At 41.1% G+C, this 18,033-nt stretch overlaps 1 protein-coding gene across 7 annotated transcripts in view; it reads left to right on the top strand.

Moving 5' to 3' along the window:
- LMO3 (LIM domain only 3) overlaps positions 1-18,033 on the top strand; it is a 137,188-nt gene that overhangs the window by 82,777 nt on the left and 36,378 nt on the right. For 6 of the 7 annotated variants that reach the window (XM_031060531.1, XM_031060529.1, XM_031060530.1 and 3 more), the window contains one exon: positions 6,503-6,716. In XM_031060531.1, coding sequence (XP_030916391.1) covers positions 6,511-6,716 — 206 coding nt within the window. In that variant the 5' untranslated portion in view covers positions 6,503-6,510. Of the gene's footprint in view, positions 1-23; positions 151-6,502; positions 6,717-18,033 lie in introns of those variants that run through there. The other variant, XM_005425305.2, reaches the window with a different exon arrangement.

Below are 18,033 nucleotides of genomic sequence, written 5' to 3'. Positions count from 1 at the left end.
CCCGCCCCCGCTGCGGCGCGCCGCGCTCCCGCTCACTTGACCCGAGCCGAGGAAGCACTTGCTACTTTTGCCGGGATTTGGTGCTTCAATGAGAAGGAGCTCTCCAGGCGCCCGTAAATCAACTCATGCAGAAAAAGGAGAAAAGTTTTGGTAAGGCGGCGGTGGCCGGCGCTGTGCGCTCCGGGGGGAGGCGGGGGGTTCCTCCTTCCTCTTCTCCCATCCTCACCGCGCTGCCAGCGTGTGCTCCGAGCAGACCCCAAACAGCGCTTCCGAATAGGACAGCTCTGTAGGACCGCTCTTTAAAGCGATTCCTTTCGCTCGGTGCAACAAACATCGCGACGTGCCGTCCTCGACACCTCCCTCTCCCCATCCTTGCGATGCTCGGAAAGGAATTGGCATAAAAGGCTTGAGCGTCTAACTCCGAAAAGGGATTCTTTGTTGTGGAGTATATGTTTCTTATTTATTTTTATTTTTTTTTTTTATTTTGCATGTGAGCTGCATCAAAATTGAACTCAGTCTTGCAAATCTCTTGTTGGCCTTTGCCAAGCACTAGCACTTTGCTGCCATGGTAACTGTAATTAAACTGATAAGAGTGGAAAAATGTCAGTATCTCTGAGCCTTGCAGCTGCATTGGAGAAAAAGGGAATCAAATTGGTTCCCAGCACCACTGCTCTAAAAAAGGAGGGGGGGAGAGAGTGGTGGGGGGGGCTGGGGGACAGAGATTGGGGGGGGGACACGCCAGGGGTAGGAACATAGCTCAGCAGCTCCAGTCCCTGAGATCTGGGTACATCTATTTGCTGTGCTGTCCCTTAGGGGGCTACAGCCTGCAGGGATGCTCTGGGCCAGTGAACAGAGAGAAACAAGCTTTTAGGCCCAATCTAGCTTTCAGAAAGAGAAGGGGAAAGAAGAAGAGAAATCTTTTGTTTGGTGTCTCTTGGCAATCGACTAGCCATGTTGGCCAAATTCTTTTAATCTGTATCACTGCTCCCAGCTGTGGGACTGCATTCCCATTTTTATTTTTTGCCTAGCCTCTTCTCTCTTCCTTTTCTTTTTTTTTTTTCATTCTCTCCTTCCCCACCCATATCCTTTATTTAGAAAGGAAAAAAAGAAAAAAAAAAAATAAAGAAAAAAACCCAGATTCCTCTGTAGAAGAAGGGGCAGGAGGTGAAGTCTAGTTATATACCATGGAAAATTAACTCAAAAGTATACAGGAGAGGCTATATTCAGAGTGCTGAAATCCCTACTTTTATTTTTAAAAAAACCCCGAGTGTTATGGAGTTGCGGTTACTTTGTTGTGTTAACTACAGAAGCTGAGCCTGTGCGGATGAATGGCACAGAACAAGAGAGCATAATGGAGGCAATCAACCGTTAGGCTGCCTCACAATGCAATCCAGGCAATTAAAAGCTCACCAGAGTTTAAATGAAATGGTTCCACTTATTTCTGTGCACCACACTGCACAGGCTATTATTTATGTCTCTTTTTTTAATTATGATTTCCCTTAAACTGTCAAATAACTCAGAATAGCAGGGTCTCGGAGGCAATAAGAATTTTCCACAGAACAATTTACATGCCAATCTAAAACTAGTTACGACTCCTGATGTGCTACGTATGAGTTCTGAAATGTTTCTTAGCTTCTGAAATCTCAACTTTTTTTTTTTCCCCGAGCCTGTGTGTGTTGCCCTGAATTACTGGAGCTCTGAATGCTTTTAGGATGAAGCTACAAAGTGGGAAAGCAGCGGAAAAGTGTTATTTTTATCTTTTCCTGGACCCCTAACTCTCCTGTTGACTGCATGTTGTCTGTCAGTTTGCTTTTAAAGACTGACGCACCCAATGCTTAATTTGCTCCAAACTGATTTTTCAATTTTTTTTCCCTAAGTAGAGGCAAGTTTGCCCTTTTGTGCTGTTTGTGCTACTGTCTTTGGTAAAACTGTGTGCATGCTTCTGAAAAAGGGGGGGAAAGTGGTCTTTAAAAGTTTGTAAGAGATCCAGTGCATAATATCCAACTCTTCCTCCCAAGGACTGCCTGTACCACAAACAAGAACTGAGTTCTGAGTGTCTCATGCCATGCTCAGCTCCATCAGCGACTAATCTCGCTTACAGATGCTTCTAAATCACTAACACAATATAGTTCATTACATCAAATCCTCATTCCCCTTGATTTTTGAGAAGGGTGATGATTTGAGTGAGATGGATTTTTGCTTCTCTGCCTTCCCTGGGAGCCTAATTTAGCTTTTTCTTTATCCTGAAATCATAGTCACAAATCAGTTGACAGTGTTTCATCACACCATAATAACAATAAACAGGGAGGGGAGTCAGTTGCATTGAACTTATTTGGGGAGATGGAGAGAAATCTGAAAACCTGCAAGTCTGGTTTTTAAGTTCTCCCTTCAAAAATCCTAAAGGATGATGAAGAAGTCTTATCCCTGCCTCAGCTCTGCAGTTTATGTGCAGTATCCTGGGGACTGGGGGTGGAGGAAGGGAGGGAGCAGAGGGAAGCATAGAGGAAGCCCTTGAAAGCATATTGGGGTGAAATAAAAAGGGTTTGTTTGACAGTGACAGACTAGGCACTGAAATTCCTCAGTTCTGAGAACAGATCTGCTCTGTGATGCAGAGCATGGGTAGAACTCTGCAGAACTGAAGGGAAAGCTGGGTTTGATTTTTTTTTTATTTTTTTTTTTCTCAGCCTGGGTGTAGCACTTAGGGAATTGTATGATGTTTTGAAAGTGCTCCATAAGCTCTGCTTTCCTGGGGGAGGGGGAGAGCAAGGCAGCCAGGCAGCAGCGCTGTGCGCTGCCACCTGATATTTCAGCAATGAGCAGTTTGGATGGGTTTGTGGGTGCTGTCAGCCTCTGAAAAGGCCCTTCCCATGTCCTAGGCAATAAATGGGTGCTTAAACTGCAGCCTGTGAAAAGCTGGCTGACAGCGAGCCGCAAGGTATTCTTATTGCCAAATTAAGGGAGAGCTAAAAATACACAAGCATGTATCTGAAAAGTGCAACTGCATCAGAGACCTTATGGGAATGTTAAAGGGAAGAGAGATGGTCTGTGGGGTGATCTGCATTAGGGTGGATCATACAAATACAGGGGGGAAAAGCAATAAAATATTCTGTTGTCAAAACTAAGGGATTTAAACAGGGCGTGTGAAGTAAAGGACATTTTCAAATTCAGAGATATGTCAAACACTTATTGACTTTGTTTAGAACCCTTCAACACGACCAAAAAAGCACAACTCCTTTCTTTTCTTACAATGAGGCAGTAGTTTGAGAAAATTGAAATAATAAAATAGAACCAGCTTTGTTGCATGTAAAGTGAGATCAGATCTAGCAGAGGAGAAAAGCATTCCTTCCCTCCAAAAGCTGCTGCAGGTAGAATCCTTAATCTGAAGATGCTGCCAGTGGGGTGCCAGCACCACCTTCTCTCTCTGCCTCAGGAAAACAGACATGCAGGGTTGCAAATTCTCCTTCCGTGGGGTGTTTGCCCCTCTGCAGTTGTCCCTACCAGAAGGTTTTGGGCTAACCAGTGTGAATGACAGGGCTCTGCCTACTTTCCTCATGTAGTGAGTATCTCAAAAGCTGTGCAGGCTATGTGCAAGCTGCAGTTTTATTTGTAATACAATAACCTCATGTTTGCAGCATATACCTCGGGAATTATCAGGCTTGATTACTGCAATCTGCTCAGACATTCACTTGTTTGGCTGTGTTTCTGTGGCATCTTGTTCCCTTCAGACAGCTCAGGACAGTAGATCAGCCTGGATCAGGGACTGTCAGCCTCCACTCTCTAACCCGCTTCCTTATCAGGCGATGAAATTTTTACATTAAGATTTTTTTCGTTAAAGCCTTTAACTGTGTTAGCTCCTAGTTTATTCTGGTTTCCCTCGAGCTAAAGATTAAAGTCCTAGAACAGCCCTTCATGCTTCTAAACTTTTTTTTTTTTAACTGAGTTACAAGAAGTTTATACAAATTGCAGCTGATTGTATGCATTTGTCCTCTACATGGCCAAAGAGAGGGTCTGAGGGATAAGCCTGTTGTTGGCACCTGGTGGGTATTTACACTTTACTGTGATAAGCAACGTTACAGATTAAGGCTTTTCGACCAAGTGATGTTATTTGAGTTCCAGCAGGAGTTCCTTTTACAGTCTGGTATAGGTTCCTTACCAAAAATCTACAATGTTTTCACTGCTTTGAGTTGTTTATTTGTAGCCATGTTGCTTTACTATTTCATGGATGAACCCTGGATTTAGGGGAGTCAGCTGTCAGTTGAAGATGCTGTAAAGGCTCAGCCTTTGTCTCATGGTGCCTTCTCAAGAGGAAATGTGTGTGTTCATTCCCAGATCTGCCACAGACTGTGGAGCCCAGCGCAGGTCACTGGATCTCATCCTCCCCCTTGGGAATGAGAGACAGATCTTAGGAATCTCTGTGTGGTGAGGAGCTATGAGCATCAACTGGGGAGTGATGGGAGGGACAGCGCTGACAATTTTTGTACTGGTTGATAGAAAAATACAGACTTTACACTGCTGTCATGGGATTCAGATGTTGTGCAGCAGCACTGCCGGGGTGCTTTGGGGTGTCTGCTAGCAGAGCTGCCTGCACACCCCTGAGCAGATAAATGTATCACCCCAAGGTGTGTGATAGGCTGCTGTTGCAATAGGAATTATTATTTCTAATTCAGCAATCAGCTTTGCAGGTGGGACTCGGGAGTTCAGCTTGGGAAAGTCACTTAACTGGCCATGCAGTCCCTGCCCTCCATGTGTTCTAATTCCATGTGTTCTACACACACCTGTGTGGAGTTCCCTGGGATGCCTCAGCCTGTTGTTTTTGCAGCCCTAACATCCATGAAGGCACGCTCATTGCTTCAAAGGTTACACTGGTTTTTCTGTTTTTCTTATGAGGGATTTCAAAAAAGCAAATACAAACCCAACAAAACAGCCCCAAACTCGTCTGTGTTCAACTCTGAGCCTGCCTGTCTGTGGTGGTGTGTTACAGCACCAGCCAAGGTCTGCTGATAGAAGCTGACACTGCCAAGCTTTCTTTACTCCACGTAGTAGAGCCTTCGTGGTGAGGGGCTCTTGAATTTGCTCTTCTTTGCTGTGAGACTCTATTTGACCTTCCCCAGTCTCTGGATGATAATAATAGGGTTCCAAACCCCAAATGTTGGAGTAGGATTTGCTTGTTGGCAGCAGCATTCCTCCCCTAGTCCTGACAAATTCTCGTTGCAGTATTCAGACACGTTCTAGTGAGTAGTATCTTTTGAAGTTGCGTCACTGGCTTTAAAGCAGTGAGGTAACCCCTACTGAACAGAGTGTTGGTTCTTCCCTTCTCTCCTGTCCCTGCTTGATGTCCACCAAAATATCCACAGGGCCGTTATTTTGCTTATCCTAAGTGGTAACAGTGAGAGAATTAGTCAGAGTGCACTGGGGTGGCAGCTCATGCAGCTAAGCAGAGAGACCAGTCTGTGAGCACTTTGGGGCAGTGACCTCTCCCCATTTACTGTAAAGCTGAGGGCAATTGATTTTTGAATGAATCCCTGGAAGCTGGCTGTGTTGCTCTGAGTAACATCACTCAGCTGTGTTCCCCTTTTCGCTGGTTCTGTCCATTAAACAGTGTTTCAGGAGTTTGAATGGTTTTTTAAATGCTCTCAGCTATTACATTGAAAGGTGTATATGTACTTAATGGACACTACTGTACTCCTTGTCCCGAAGTAGCTGTTGGCTAAAACTGGGATTGGAAGGCGGGGCAGCATTTTTATATTTTTTTTCTTGACAAACTAGAACCTCTCTGACCTTGTGCAGATTATTTTAAGTCAGATTTTTCAGGAGGTCCCTCCACTGCAGGTTATGACTGGCATCGCTGCTACTGCAGTCTTTGGAAATCTCGTCGCTTCATTAACGTGTCTAAAAAGAACTAAATTATTAAAAAACAGCATCAAAATTTCTATGTCAAATCTCTCAGAAACTCTTGCTCCATGTCTCTAAAAGCTCCAATCTTTTCTTCTTTAAAAACTGAAGTTCTTTTATATTTTATAAAGATAGTGCAAATAAGTCCAAATATGTGGATTTAAGTATGTTTATGATATAGATATCCTGTTTATTTAAATTTTGGGTTGAAAAGTATTGGAGATGTGCTGTTTACTTGAATTTTTAGTTGCTGAGTATTGGATACTGTGGCTGAAATCGGACAACTTTTCAACTGGAGTGTTTCAACATTTTGTGGTTTTTTTTTAATCTTATTTCTTTTCAGTAAAGGGGCCAGGTAAATGAGGTGTTAAAGAGAAGCTGTGGAACATAGAGCAGTGGAAGTTTCTGCTCTCAAATTTATCTTAGCCTTGTTTTCAGCTCGCTGTGGTCTGACTAGGTTATTTTATCCTACCTACACCATTGACTTTTAAACGAACTGGATGTGGGGTGGGGGGAGGGAGCAGCAAGGTGGAGGAAGAAAAGGGCAGGAGTTTTTTTGTACTTGAGAGAATATCTATTTTCAGTCTTCTCTTGTCTTACTGTATTTCAGGTATACAAATGCTCTCAGTCCAGCCAGACACCAAGCCGAAAGGTTGTGCTGGCTGCAACCGTAAGATTAAAGACCGATATCTTCTAAAGGCCCTGGACAAATATTGGCATGAGGACTGCCTGAAATGTGCCTGCTGTGACTGTCGCCTGGGGGAGGTGGGCTCTACCTTGTACACCAAAGCCAACCTTATCCTTTGTCGCAGAGACTATCTGAGGTAGGTCACGGCCTTCTTCCGTTCGCTGGCGAGCTGGGGAAACCTGTTCAGCCCTTCCTACAGAGCTGCTCTCACACTGGCAGGGCTGCAAGGCTGAGTATTGGAGGAGATGAGGAAACAAATACTGAAAGATGGAGGTTGCATTAAAATCTGAGTCAAAAATCGCACATAGGCTGAGTATTGGAGGAAACAAATACTGAAAGATGGAGGTTGCATTAAAATCTGAGTCAAAAATCGCACACAGCCAGGTCGTGGAGGTGGCTGCCAGATTTATGGCGCTGATACTGATGTAGAGCAGAGTAATTCCCCTCTGCTCCCCACAGCACCGTGCTCCTGGGGAGGTGGTGGTCTCCTGCTCCCCCTCTTCCTCCTGGCAGCACGGTGGTGGCCAAGTGTCACAGCCTGAAACCAGCCCTGTGGTTTTCACCCAGCTTCAGGGCAGGGCTGGAACCCTGCAGGTGAGGAACGTTTCACCCGTCTTCGCTTTTGTCCTCTTAGTTTGCCAAGGGATTTAATTTGTGGCACTCAAGCTTTAGGAAGGCTGGCACTCAGCTGTTGGAAGCTGGACCAGGACAGCCAAATGAATTCCCCATTTTTAATAGCCATAAGCTCCAAGCCACTCTGCTCCTGGTTTCAGTTGGCAGCCCAGGTGGGATGCTGGCTAACCTGTGGCCACCTGTCAGGGGTAGCAAATCAGCACCTGCTTTTCTCTCTTCTTGTTTGCTTGTGGACCTACATTCTCAAAAGTATTTGAGGAATAACTCGTAGCAAAGTACTGATGAGCAGCACCAGGGCAGTTTATCTACTACATTAAGTGTCAATAGGGCTGCTTTGCAGGAATGGAGTTAAACTGAGAAGTTTAGTGTCCCTGGGCCCTCAATAGTAAATAGAGAGAAAAGGCTCCTCTGGGGTGATTCCGAGCACCTATTCCCTACAGTAACACCTGTCCTCCATTCCCTGTGGAGGGGATCTCATGAGACTAGCTGCTCCAGGCTAAGGTGAACTTCTGGGAATATTTCCCCTGCCCCTTCAGTGAAGCCTTTTCCTTTTAAAGGGACATCGAAGTCGCTAATACATTGGGGGAAAATTAAAATTCTTTTTGAATGTGTTAACTCCAAGTTCCAAGTTAATGCATTCAAAGTTCTACTTAAGTACGGGTTCCAAATAGGAGGTTCCCACACACTGATCAGTTCCCAAATTATACACCGTAAGTAGGTAAGAACAGGAATCAGGACTAAAGCACTGACAACTATCAGTACTCTGGCTCTCCATGTAACCACCTCTAGAAAAAAAGAGTGGAACAAAAACCTTCATAAATGCACTGTGCATTTGTTGAGCTGGGGCTAAAAGGCAGATCAGGTTCTTCGGATGGGCTTAGACTTAATGGTAAGAGTATTCTGCTACCTACTAAAGCTCTGAACTGAACCCAAGATAGAGGGCTGGGAATTCAGCACAGAGGCAGCATCTTAAACCCGTTGTGTTAAAGCTGCCAAAGTAGTAGGTAACAAAACCTCACTTTTAAAAGCTGATGGAACAGAAGGGAATTGTTGTACATGAACTTAGGTGGCTTGTGGTCTTTAGGTGAGTGTGTGTAGAGAGGGTTTGAAAAAGGTTTTGGTGCGGGGAAGTAACATCCCAATTTTTAAAACCCATTTTAATAATCTTTATACAACAAATGCCTGCAGGAGTGAGAGAACTGCTCTGGCTGTTTCATATGAGTTCCAAATTTACTGGAGACTTTGAGCTTACTGAATCTCCCAAGTGCTAGTGCAGCAGATCTAATGTTTTGAAATCAAACGTTTAAAATCAAAACCAGAAATGATGTGGTAGCAAAGATATGAGCAAAGCATTTCCCCAGCACAGATGCATTCACACACTCTCTTGCTCTCTGGTCTTTGAGGGTTTTACAGGAGTAAATATTTTGCTAACAGATTGTTAAAACTCATACTAAGTGATTCAGAGAAAGGAGATTCTTTTTGTTGTTGTTGTTTGTCATGATCACATTCAAACTGGTGTTTCGTTTATTTCTTCATACATAACATCTTTTACTTTCACACATGAAACCAGCGTACCTAAGAAATCCTATAACTGGTTTTAAGATGTTTCTGATTTTTGTCTCTGGATTTATTGAGTCTTAATGAAGCTATTTCGTTGTGATTTTTTTTTCTTTTTGGTGATACTTGTGAGTGCAGAGATTTAAACTTGGTATTTGCACTAAACTTCAAACTGATGCGCTTAAGGTAATTGCAGATCGTCATTTGCTTCATTGCATCTTATCTACTTAGTTATGCAGTGAACCTATAAAAGTGATCTTCTTAGTGCTAATGTACAGACTAGTTAAATTTTCTCTAGCTTTGTAGTCAAATAAGCTTTCATATTTAGCAACCCACTTGATATGAATTTAAGGAACAAATTGCATTGTACTAATGATCACATTAGAGTTCGATTATGGTTTCAAACTATCTTCTTATGTTTTTTTTTTTCTTTTTAACCATAAAGGGAGCCTTCGCTGTGTATAAAACTGTTCTGGCTTCCTATTAATTTATGTGGTGCCCTCTAGAGGATATGTGGCTTGAACGATACTATAAAGAGTAAAATTGCTTATTAACTTGTCTCTCAGCGTTCATTATGCCTTTCAATAAGACAGGCATTCTACAGATGCTACAAGCAATCATGCAGCCAGTTTGGGTGCTTCAGCATTCATGTTTAAGTTCGTAAATGGTGTGATTGTGTCTTTGCCTGTTTGCAAAATTCTTCCAGTATCTTTCACTTAGAGATGCCTGCCAAAAAAGCTGCACCCTCCCTCAGCCCTGATGTCCACTCTCGTGCTGCAGCTGAGCCCTGAGGTCCCCACTTTTGAGCTCCTTATAAATACTCTGCATCTTCAGAACTCCAAAACTTGCTTTGCTTTAGCTGTCTCCTTTGGTAAAATTAGCTAATTATATTACATTAAACCCTTTTCCTCCATATCGGGAGGGATTGAGGGGATGGAAGGAATCTCTAATGAAGTAAGAAGCTTGAAAGATGCTGTGGGTGTGAGAGGCTCTGCCCTGGAATGTGATTCCTGCTCGGCACTCCAGAGGTTCCGGAGGTGCTGGGGTGGCTACGGCAGGAGCGAGCTCCGCTCTGTTAACGAGGATGGGAACTGACTTGAGCAAAGAGAGGGCTCAGCCTTAGAAATAACACACTCCCCGAAAATGATATGCAGAGGATAATTCCCCTGCAGGCTTCTGTCTTCTGCTTATACACTCCTGGGTCAGGAAGTGAAGACTTAATTTGAGGAACTTAGGTTTATGCCAATACTTCAAGTCCATTTATAAGAAGTGAAATATGCAAGAACTTTTTTTTTCTCCCCTTCTTTTCCTCCAGAGCTGTACGGTGACATCTTAATGCATCAGCCTATCCTGCTCTGTCCTCTCTTCTGACTGGCAGCGTGTCCATTTGCAAGCACAATATTCCCTTTGAAATCTGTCATTACTGCCATTAATGACCAGTCATTATGTTAACAGCCCTTGGGCTGTTAACATGTCAAACTGGTTGTTAACTGGAATGTTATTACTTATTTAAACCTCAGGTATGAGTTGTGTGAAATGTGCTTTGGTTGCACGTTCTGGGCTGCTTCTGCTCAAAACAATAGGGAAACAGCAGAGCGTTTGCCTTTGGGGTGCCAAGGGATTTGCTTTCTGTTCCATCTGCTCATTTGATTTCTGTATATTTGTGAGGTTCTCCTACCCCTGGGCAGCCTCCTAATTCCAGTGTGCAATCCCTTCTCTTAGCCTTGCCTGCAAATGGGCAGCCGTGGATGTTTCCCGATGCACGGTAACGCCCACTGCACATTTGAGATTAATACCTGGCCCCTAGAAGTGTGAAATAAAAGACCAACAATTACATGGAACTCAGTTGTATTAAATAATGAGCTTCCTCGGATGCAGCAGAAATATGAAAGTACAGCTGTGCTAAGCTAGTTGCAATGTAGGTCAATCACCCTTTTCACTTAGGTTTTTAACTACGCAAACCCCGCTGAGCAACCAATGACTACAAAGTGCTGTTTCATTCCTATTTAATTTTGGCAGCATTTTACTGAAGAGCAGGCATTCATGCAGCTAAATTATCTTTGCCATTTCGGGTTTTAACTCCAGCTCCATGACACTAAATGTTGGAGTGCATATCTCTTAGTAAACACAAAGAATATGGTTTCTAATATATATATTTATTTTTTTCCCAAATCCACCTCTTAACATGGAAATTGAATTAGAACTTTTATTACTTTTTGCATAATTTCCCTAGCCAGGCAAGCAAGATCATAAGAAAAGGATTAACAAAACTAATATATTGGGGTGGAATTTTTTTGCCCTTAAACACATCTAGAACCTTATTGAGAATGGGGAGGAGGATGACAGAAAGTCTATCCACTACCCTCACCCTTCCCCCTCCACCTCAGTATTGATACTGTTTGTAAATATTCAGCAGACTTTAAAAGTACCACTGAAGAGCTGTGAAAATGGGTAAATCACCATTCTTGAGGAAAGGGACAGAACACGTTGGGTTTTTTCTTCTTCCCTGCTCGCTGGTTGAAAGACCTGAGAAAAGCCAAATCTTTAAAATTGGATATTGGAGAAGATCTTATAAATAATGAGACCTGACCACAGAAAGTAGTGTTCAACCAGAAGCATTATAAAGATGCTGCCTCTGTGAAATACTTAGCTTCAGAGCAGTTTGAAAAGAGCAGAATTTAGGAAGCAGCTTTTTCCTGTACAACCGCTCGCACTCTAAAGGCAATTATTATTTTAAAAAATTATTGTGTAGGAGTGCTTAGAGAGACTTAAAATGTCTTGTGGCCTGATGCTGATTAGCAGATCCCATTCCTCTGTCCTGTCACGGGCAGTATTGCAAACACCCAAGATATCAGCTTGCTTAAATGCATGTATAAATACTCTGTGTGGGTATTTTCATGGGTAGTGGGTTATAAATTTTTTCAAAATGCCTCCTCAACGTGTTTGTTGCCCAGCTTGATTAAATAAGGGTAGACCTTTAAAGATTTAAGCACTCTGGGTTTCCAGGAATATTGAGGTGTTTATGGAAGTGAGGCTTTAGAGGTCCACTTTCTTCACTAAAGCTTTTTAGAACTGAATCCTTATGTATACATTAATATCCTTGTTGCAATGCATTAAAGCATTAAAGGGACTAGTAGTTTGTAGGACTATGCCCTAAAAATATTTTAAAGTACTTTAAAAATGATAGGTGTTACAATTCACTTGTTGTAATTTTGCTGTGTGCGATGAATGTTCTTCTAAATTTACATAAATGGTATCATTTATTGTATCATTGGAAATTAAAAAAAGGCAAGAATACTCTCTCTTCCACTAATTGCCAGAGGTTTTGAAAACCTCCAAACACCTTAGCAGTTGTTGAAAGGGATAAGGAGAGTGATGCAAACACGCACAGTTAATCCACCCAACTTGCAAAGAATAATGCTTTTGATTTAGTTACACTCCGGCTAGTTTAGCTTGTTCTTTCTTTAGCTCATCTGTGATAGCTTTTAATAAGAAACATTCAATTAAGCTGTTAAAATTGGTGTTTAAGTCATGTTGAAATGCTGTGAAATGCGTGTACTCAAGTTTGACTCTCTTCAGTAGTTCCATGTGTTTCCCCATATCTGCTGGTATTTTTTCTTCAGAGCTGCCAAATTTTTAATAATTGTGTTATTTTTAGTGGCTTAAAATACACAGTTTAATTTTCAAGAATGTGAATCTTCCCTCTTATAAGGCTTCTTGAAAACCAGACGCTCCTCGTGTGTTGTCAAAATACCTCATTAATCCCCTGGAAACGTTCAAAGAATTTCAGGAGACTTTTCAGATGAAAGTACCGTGCCTCTTAAAGCCTGTCCTACAGCTCTTCATTACAGCACTACAGTGCTGTGTATTTTGATGGAAAATTATTTTACTACAAAGGTTTTGCCAATACAGAGCAGCTCAGTAAAGCTTAATAAAAGCAGTGATTTTGGGGAAGCCGAAGTAATTCTGCAGTGCCAGAGGATGGGATAATGTTCCTGGCAAAAGAACAACAGCTCTGTGGTTCTGCTTAGTGTTTCCTGTAACCTCTTTTAAAAGAAATGTGAATTTCTTGTTTTCATCCTTGCTAATTTATTTTTTTTCTCTCAGAAGTGATTTTGTGACCAGCACTTCTTATGAAATATCCTTAAAATAATATCATAATAACGTTATTGACGTCGGGAATAAATATTATCAGCTACATTGTGACACAGGATTTGATATCCAAGGTTTAACTGGCAAATTTCTGGATTTTTGACCAGAAGCTTGTGTGAAACAAAGCATCGATGCACAATGTAGTAGAATTATATTTAGTTCTAATAGCCTAACACAGATGCCTTTAAAAAGTTCTGATTTCTTCTGTGTAACTGTTCCTTTAAAAACTACACATTTCTATTTTTTTTTAATTGTTTGAAATTTTAATTAATTTCTGGGGACATTTTACAGTGAAAACTGAAAAAAACCCCTCAAGTTTCTACCATGCAATTAAAAGGTCTATTAATGAATTTTGTTACTTGCTATTTACCGTATTTTTCAAGTCTTTCAGAAAAGACATAGCATTTCTTTCTGGATATGAATGTTTGAACAACATGTAAAAATCAAAATGGGTTAAATTGTAACACACTTCTTTAGTCCTCCTGACTTTAGAAATTGCTTTTTTTTTAACTTCTCACTGAAGTTAAGCATATTCATGATGGATTTGGAAACCAAAATACACAGCATACAACTTATGGTTTCCAAATTAAACTGGTCTTAACTCTTGCAGTCCTTAAGAATCTGTATTTTGGGACTACCTTATTAAATGTATTATTTTTTGATGGCTAATTTCCCAATAGATTCCTTAGTATGCTAATGGATGACCATTTAATAAATCCACATAATATTTATATGTTTGGGGGATTTTTGGTCAAAACATTCTGGAATTTTTCAAGTTTCTCAGCCTCATATATCTGAAGCAATGAGTCTCAAAAGGCTTTACATGTTCCACACCTCCTTCCCTGTAATGTAATTCTGGTGCTGTTCCTTTACATCTTCCTGAAGCTGCTTTTTGCCTCTCCTGAAACAACTGTCCTTTCAACACCTGGGTCTCATTGCATCTCTTTGGGACATTTAAAAATGGACCTGGAGATCAGTAGATCTTCATTTAAAAGAGTAAAAAGGATGTCCAAGTTATCTCTAGAAACATGCATCTTTCTTAGCTGTGTGTATGAATCTATCAAATTATATATAAACCTTTCAAATGGTACATAAATCTCTGTATATCAGTTTGGTGTGATATATACACATCAAAATCACGGGGAATTCTGCATCCCACATTCTAGAGGTGCTTGCTTGATGATCATGGTCTCATCTTTTCCAAACCAGTTAAAACTGTGTTTAAATGAGTGCTGATAGTTGAGCATTTTGACAGCCCAGTGGCAATTGGCATGGTCAGTTGCAGACTTAATTTAGGCATGTGCTAAAATTTTGGAATGGAGTGCCGGTGTAAGGAATCCACGATCCAGTCCCTCTCCTCACTTGACATCAGAACTGTGGCTAAAAGCAGCTGGAGAGTGTTTGGCACCTATTTTTCAAAGAGCACAATGACCCCAATTATTTAACTGCAAGATATTTTCCTTTGGGATTGGCATGAACCCTGTTGCTCTGTTTCATAGCAAAACACAGCACAGGGAAATTTTCACGAGCAGAAAATACCTAATTTTGTAAGGAGCAGAGTATCCCTGGAATGATGTTTCCCTGGGACATTCCCATGCAGGTCTTGAGTGAAGTGGCCTTCTGTGATAGTGGAATTTAAACTTTTCATCTTTTCATTTGCAAAAATGATAATATCTCATGTTGACACATAGCAGGTGAAAGTGATAATTGCACATCATGCAAAGATAAAATATTTTGGAGGTGGGAGGTAAGAGCAGAGAATATCATGCATGTTATTGTATCTTTTTTTAGAATTTTGAAGTGAGGTGGTGAGAATGAGAATGTCAAATTGTACATTTGACAATACTGTAATTAACATATTGGACTAATTAAGGAAAGACTATCCTACACCAGGTAGCAAATGCAACCTTGCTCTTGTATTGCTGCTATCACACCTTTGTTTTTAGCAAAGCTCAAACTTAATGTACAGAAATAATTGCATCTCTCTTGGTATTTTTATATATATTTTGATATAATGTTCAAAAGGCTTGAGAACAATAGCTGATTTTTGTTCATGACAAGTGTCCAAGCCATAAATATCAGTCTACTCAGTCTCTCAGGTTTTAGCTTAGTGGGTAATGTTTGTTATATTTAACCCTGCATTGAACATCAGTGCTGATCCATCATGGGATAAAATAAATATTATTTTATTGTATTTTATAATGTTATTCGTTTGCAGATGCTTTCAAGACAAATATGTGTTAAAGTTGATGCAAATAGTTTTCGTAATTCCCTGCTTCTGTAAATATGTTAACTCTGAGAAACAGAATTTATTATTCTTTATCAAATTCTAACAATAGTTCAAGAAACAATCACTGAGCTTGATTTTGTCTTTGAGATACATTTTAAGGAAGGATTTCTAGCTAGGGATAGTTCAAATGAGTTACAGGCTGCAGAATGGGGTTGGAAATTGCAATCATTGTGAATTATTTTCTTATCTTTTGTCACTATGGTTGTTTCTACATAAATCTTGGGGGGTTTTTTGAAGTCAGGACTGAGCTCAGTTCAGAGCTACTACTCTTTCTCAAAATTTGTACTAAAAATCAAGATTTTAAGACAATAGAAAACTTAAAAACTTATTTTTCCATAAAGAACACCCTTCATTTCTCCCTTTCTAATTTTTGTTAAACAAATTTTACACAGAATTCAGAATTTTCTAGGATCTGATGTTTGGATTTACAAAAAAAAAAAAAACCTTTTCAAAGAAGTCTTTATAAGCCCAATGTGTCTGTCTGCCTTATACAAAGTGTTAAGAAGGAGGAGGGCAGTTGCAATAACAAGCTGCTCTACACTAGTTTTTGCTGGCTTCCTTACTTAATCTGTAATCTGATATATTTAAGAATGCTCTATACCAAAATAACATTAAATCTAATCCTACAAACATATCCTACATGCTTGCTGTAGCCTGAATAATCCTGTTGAAAGGTATAGGGCCTATTAATTTTGAAACATGCCCCAGCAGAGCCAAATCTTTAAAATTAGCTTGGCTTTGCCTGCAAATCCCTCTTAAATTGCTGCGTCCTTGTTCTTTGTGTGCTGTTGACAAACCTCCCTGGTCCAGGCAATGCTCAGACCCAGGGCTCCCATCCTGGCCAGGCACCTTGTTGCAGTGTCTAGGGTGTCAATCAAAATTGTGACACATGTGACAACCTTGCCCTGTTGGTCTCTGACAGGAAGGATGGTTATTTGTATGCTAATCCTACATACCACTACCCCAAATCAAACTGCTGGGGAATGATTTAATGTCCAAGTCTAGGCTTGGCTCTACACCCCATGGGATCTGCTCTCCACAGCTTTCCTGGGAAGCAGCAGTTGGAGGTGAGATAAAACTTTACCAAAAAGCCCTGAGGTTTTGTGATGATGCTTGTGACCCTTGGGTTCTTGATTCACTTTCTCTTCACGCCCCAAAATTGCACTAATGAACATGTGCTGTGTACTTAGCAGCTTTAGGCTTTCAGAAGAATATGCTCATTTTTATTAAGATGCTGCAGTCATACTTTTTTATGCTCCATATAGTAATAAAAAATATTAAAATCCAGCGTGACAATGAATACTTATAACAGGGCCACTAAAAAGTAAATTAAAATGTATTCTTCCTGCTCAGAACTTCACTTACTAAAACAATCTTAAAACCTGGAGGAAATGCTTCACACACTGCAGCAAATGTGCTGGTTTTAATGAGCCTGGCTGTGCTGTGAAGTTAGCCAAGAGCACTTCCCCCAGCACCTCCTCACCTAATTCAGTCATAATGCGGAGTGAATCTCTGGGAAGGGAGTCAGAGAGCAAAGCAAAGAGCACAAATCCCGCTCTGGGTGTCTTCTGTGCTCTTCTGAGGCCTTTCATAGTGACCCCTGATGGGTCCCAGGCAGGGTCCCAATTACTCTCTGTCCCCAGGTGCAGCACAGCCTGAGCCTTCTCCTGTAACAGCATCTTTCTTTATTCTCCCTGTTCCTCACAGGTTCTCACCTGATAATTACAGGTAAAACATACAGGTGTGTTTTGTAAGACCACCCCTGAAATATGTAGGGTGGTGGTGGTAGCACCCAGTGCAAGTTATTCAACAATTTGGCCACGGGATAATCCCAAGCACAGCCTCTCCCTGCTGTGGTAAGAAGGTGCTTGCTTCCATCCACCTCTTTTCCCTCCTTGTACAAATATACCTCCTCTGCTACAAGGTTTACTCTGAGTAAAATCCAGTATATATTTGCAAAATTTACTGTAATTTGCCAGATTATCAGTCTTGATAGGTATGTACTGTGTCTGAACAATAACTCCAGAATTAACTATCCTGAGTAATCTTGTTATTGACACATAATCTCACTATGGTGGCAGATTAACAGTTTTCTTAATGAGCTGTTGAAAAAGTAATTTTTATCTATTTTATATATGTGCTTGTATAAATATATGTGTAAGGTTATTTTAGCAGACAAACAACCACTTCATAATTCTGTCTGATTTAACCACCATAAACCCTTTGCTTCTCAGACCCAGCTCTTTCTCCTCATCCTTCTGGTTTCAAGGTGTGCTTTTTGGAAAAGTTAGTTCTTACCACCAGCTCCCACGTGCCTCCTGTTTGGCTGATTTGTGCAATGCTGTCAATATTATATAACAAGTATACTGTTGCTTTTAGCAAAGTATCAAAAAGCTGGTATAGGGGACAAGTATTTCTTATCCACTCCCTCTCTTCCTCCTTCCCAAAAAGAAAGAAGAAAAATTGGAATGAGAAGGAAACAGATTTAGAAAATGATGGCAAGCACATTAAGTTTCCCAGAAAAAAATCTTGCCTGAGTGCAAAGATGTGATTTTTGTCACTGTAAGTCTGGAAGCCACTATCCCTGCAAGGCACTAAAGAACCCTCTCACCCCCAAATTCTGAAGAACTGTTTTATCCATGCTTTTAAGCCCGGGTTCTTTAGCTCCTTGAGCTCTTGTGAAACCAAACCTAGCCTAGACCTGGTGTGTTTGCTGAGAAAAGGCACTGAAGAGCTCCCTCCCATCACTCCTGTGCTGCAGGAGCTGCCAGCAGGGCTGGGTGCTGACACCCAGAGATGGCATCTTCCTGGCAGCAAGAAT

Source organism: Geospiza fortis, unplaced genomic scaffold (assembly GCF_000277835.1).
Source record: "Geospiza fortis unplaced genomic scaffold, GeoFor_1.0 scaffold13, whole genome shotgun sequence".
NCBI classification, from domain to species: Eukaryota; Metazoa; Chordata; class Aves; order Passeriformes; family Thraupidae; genus Geospiza; species Geospiza fortis.
This window is presented reverse-complemented; position numbering and strand designations above follow the sequence as displayed.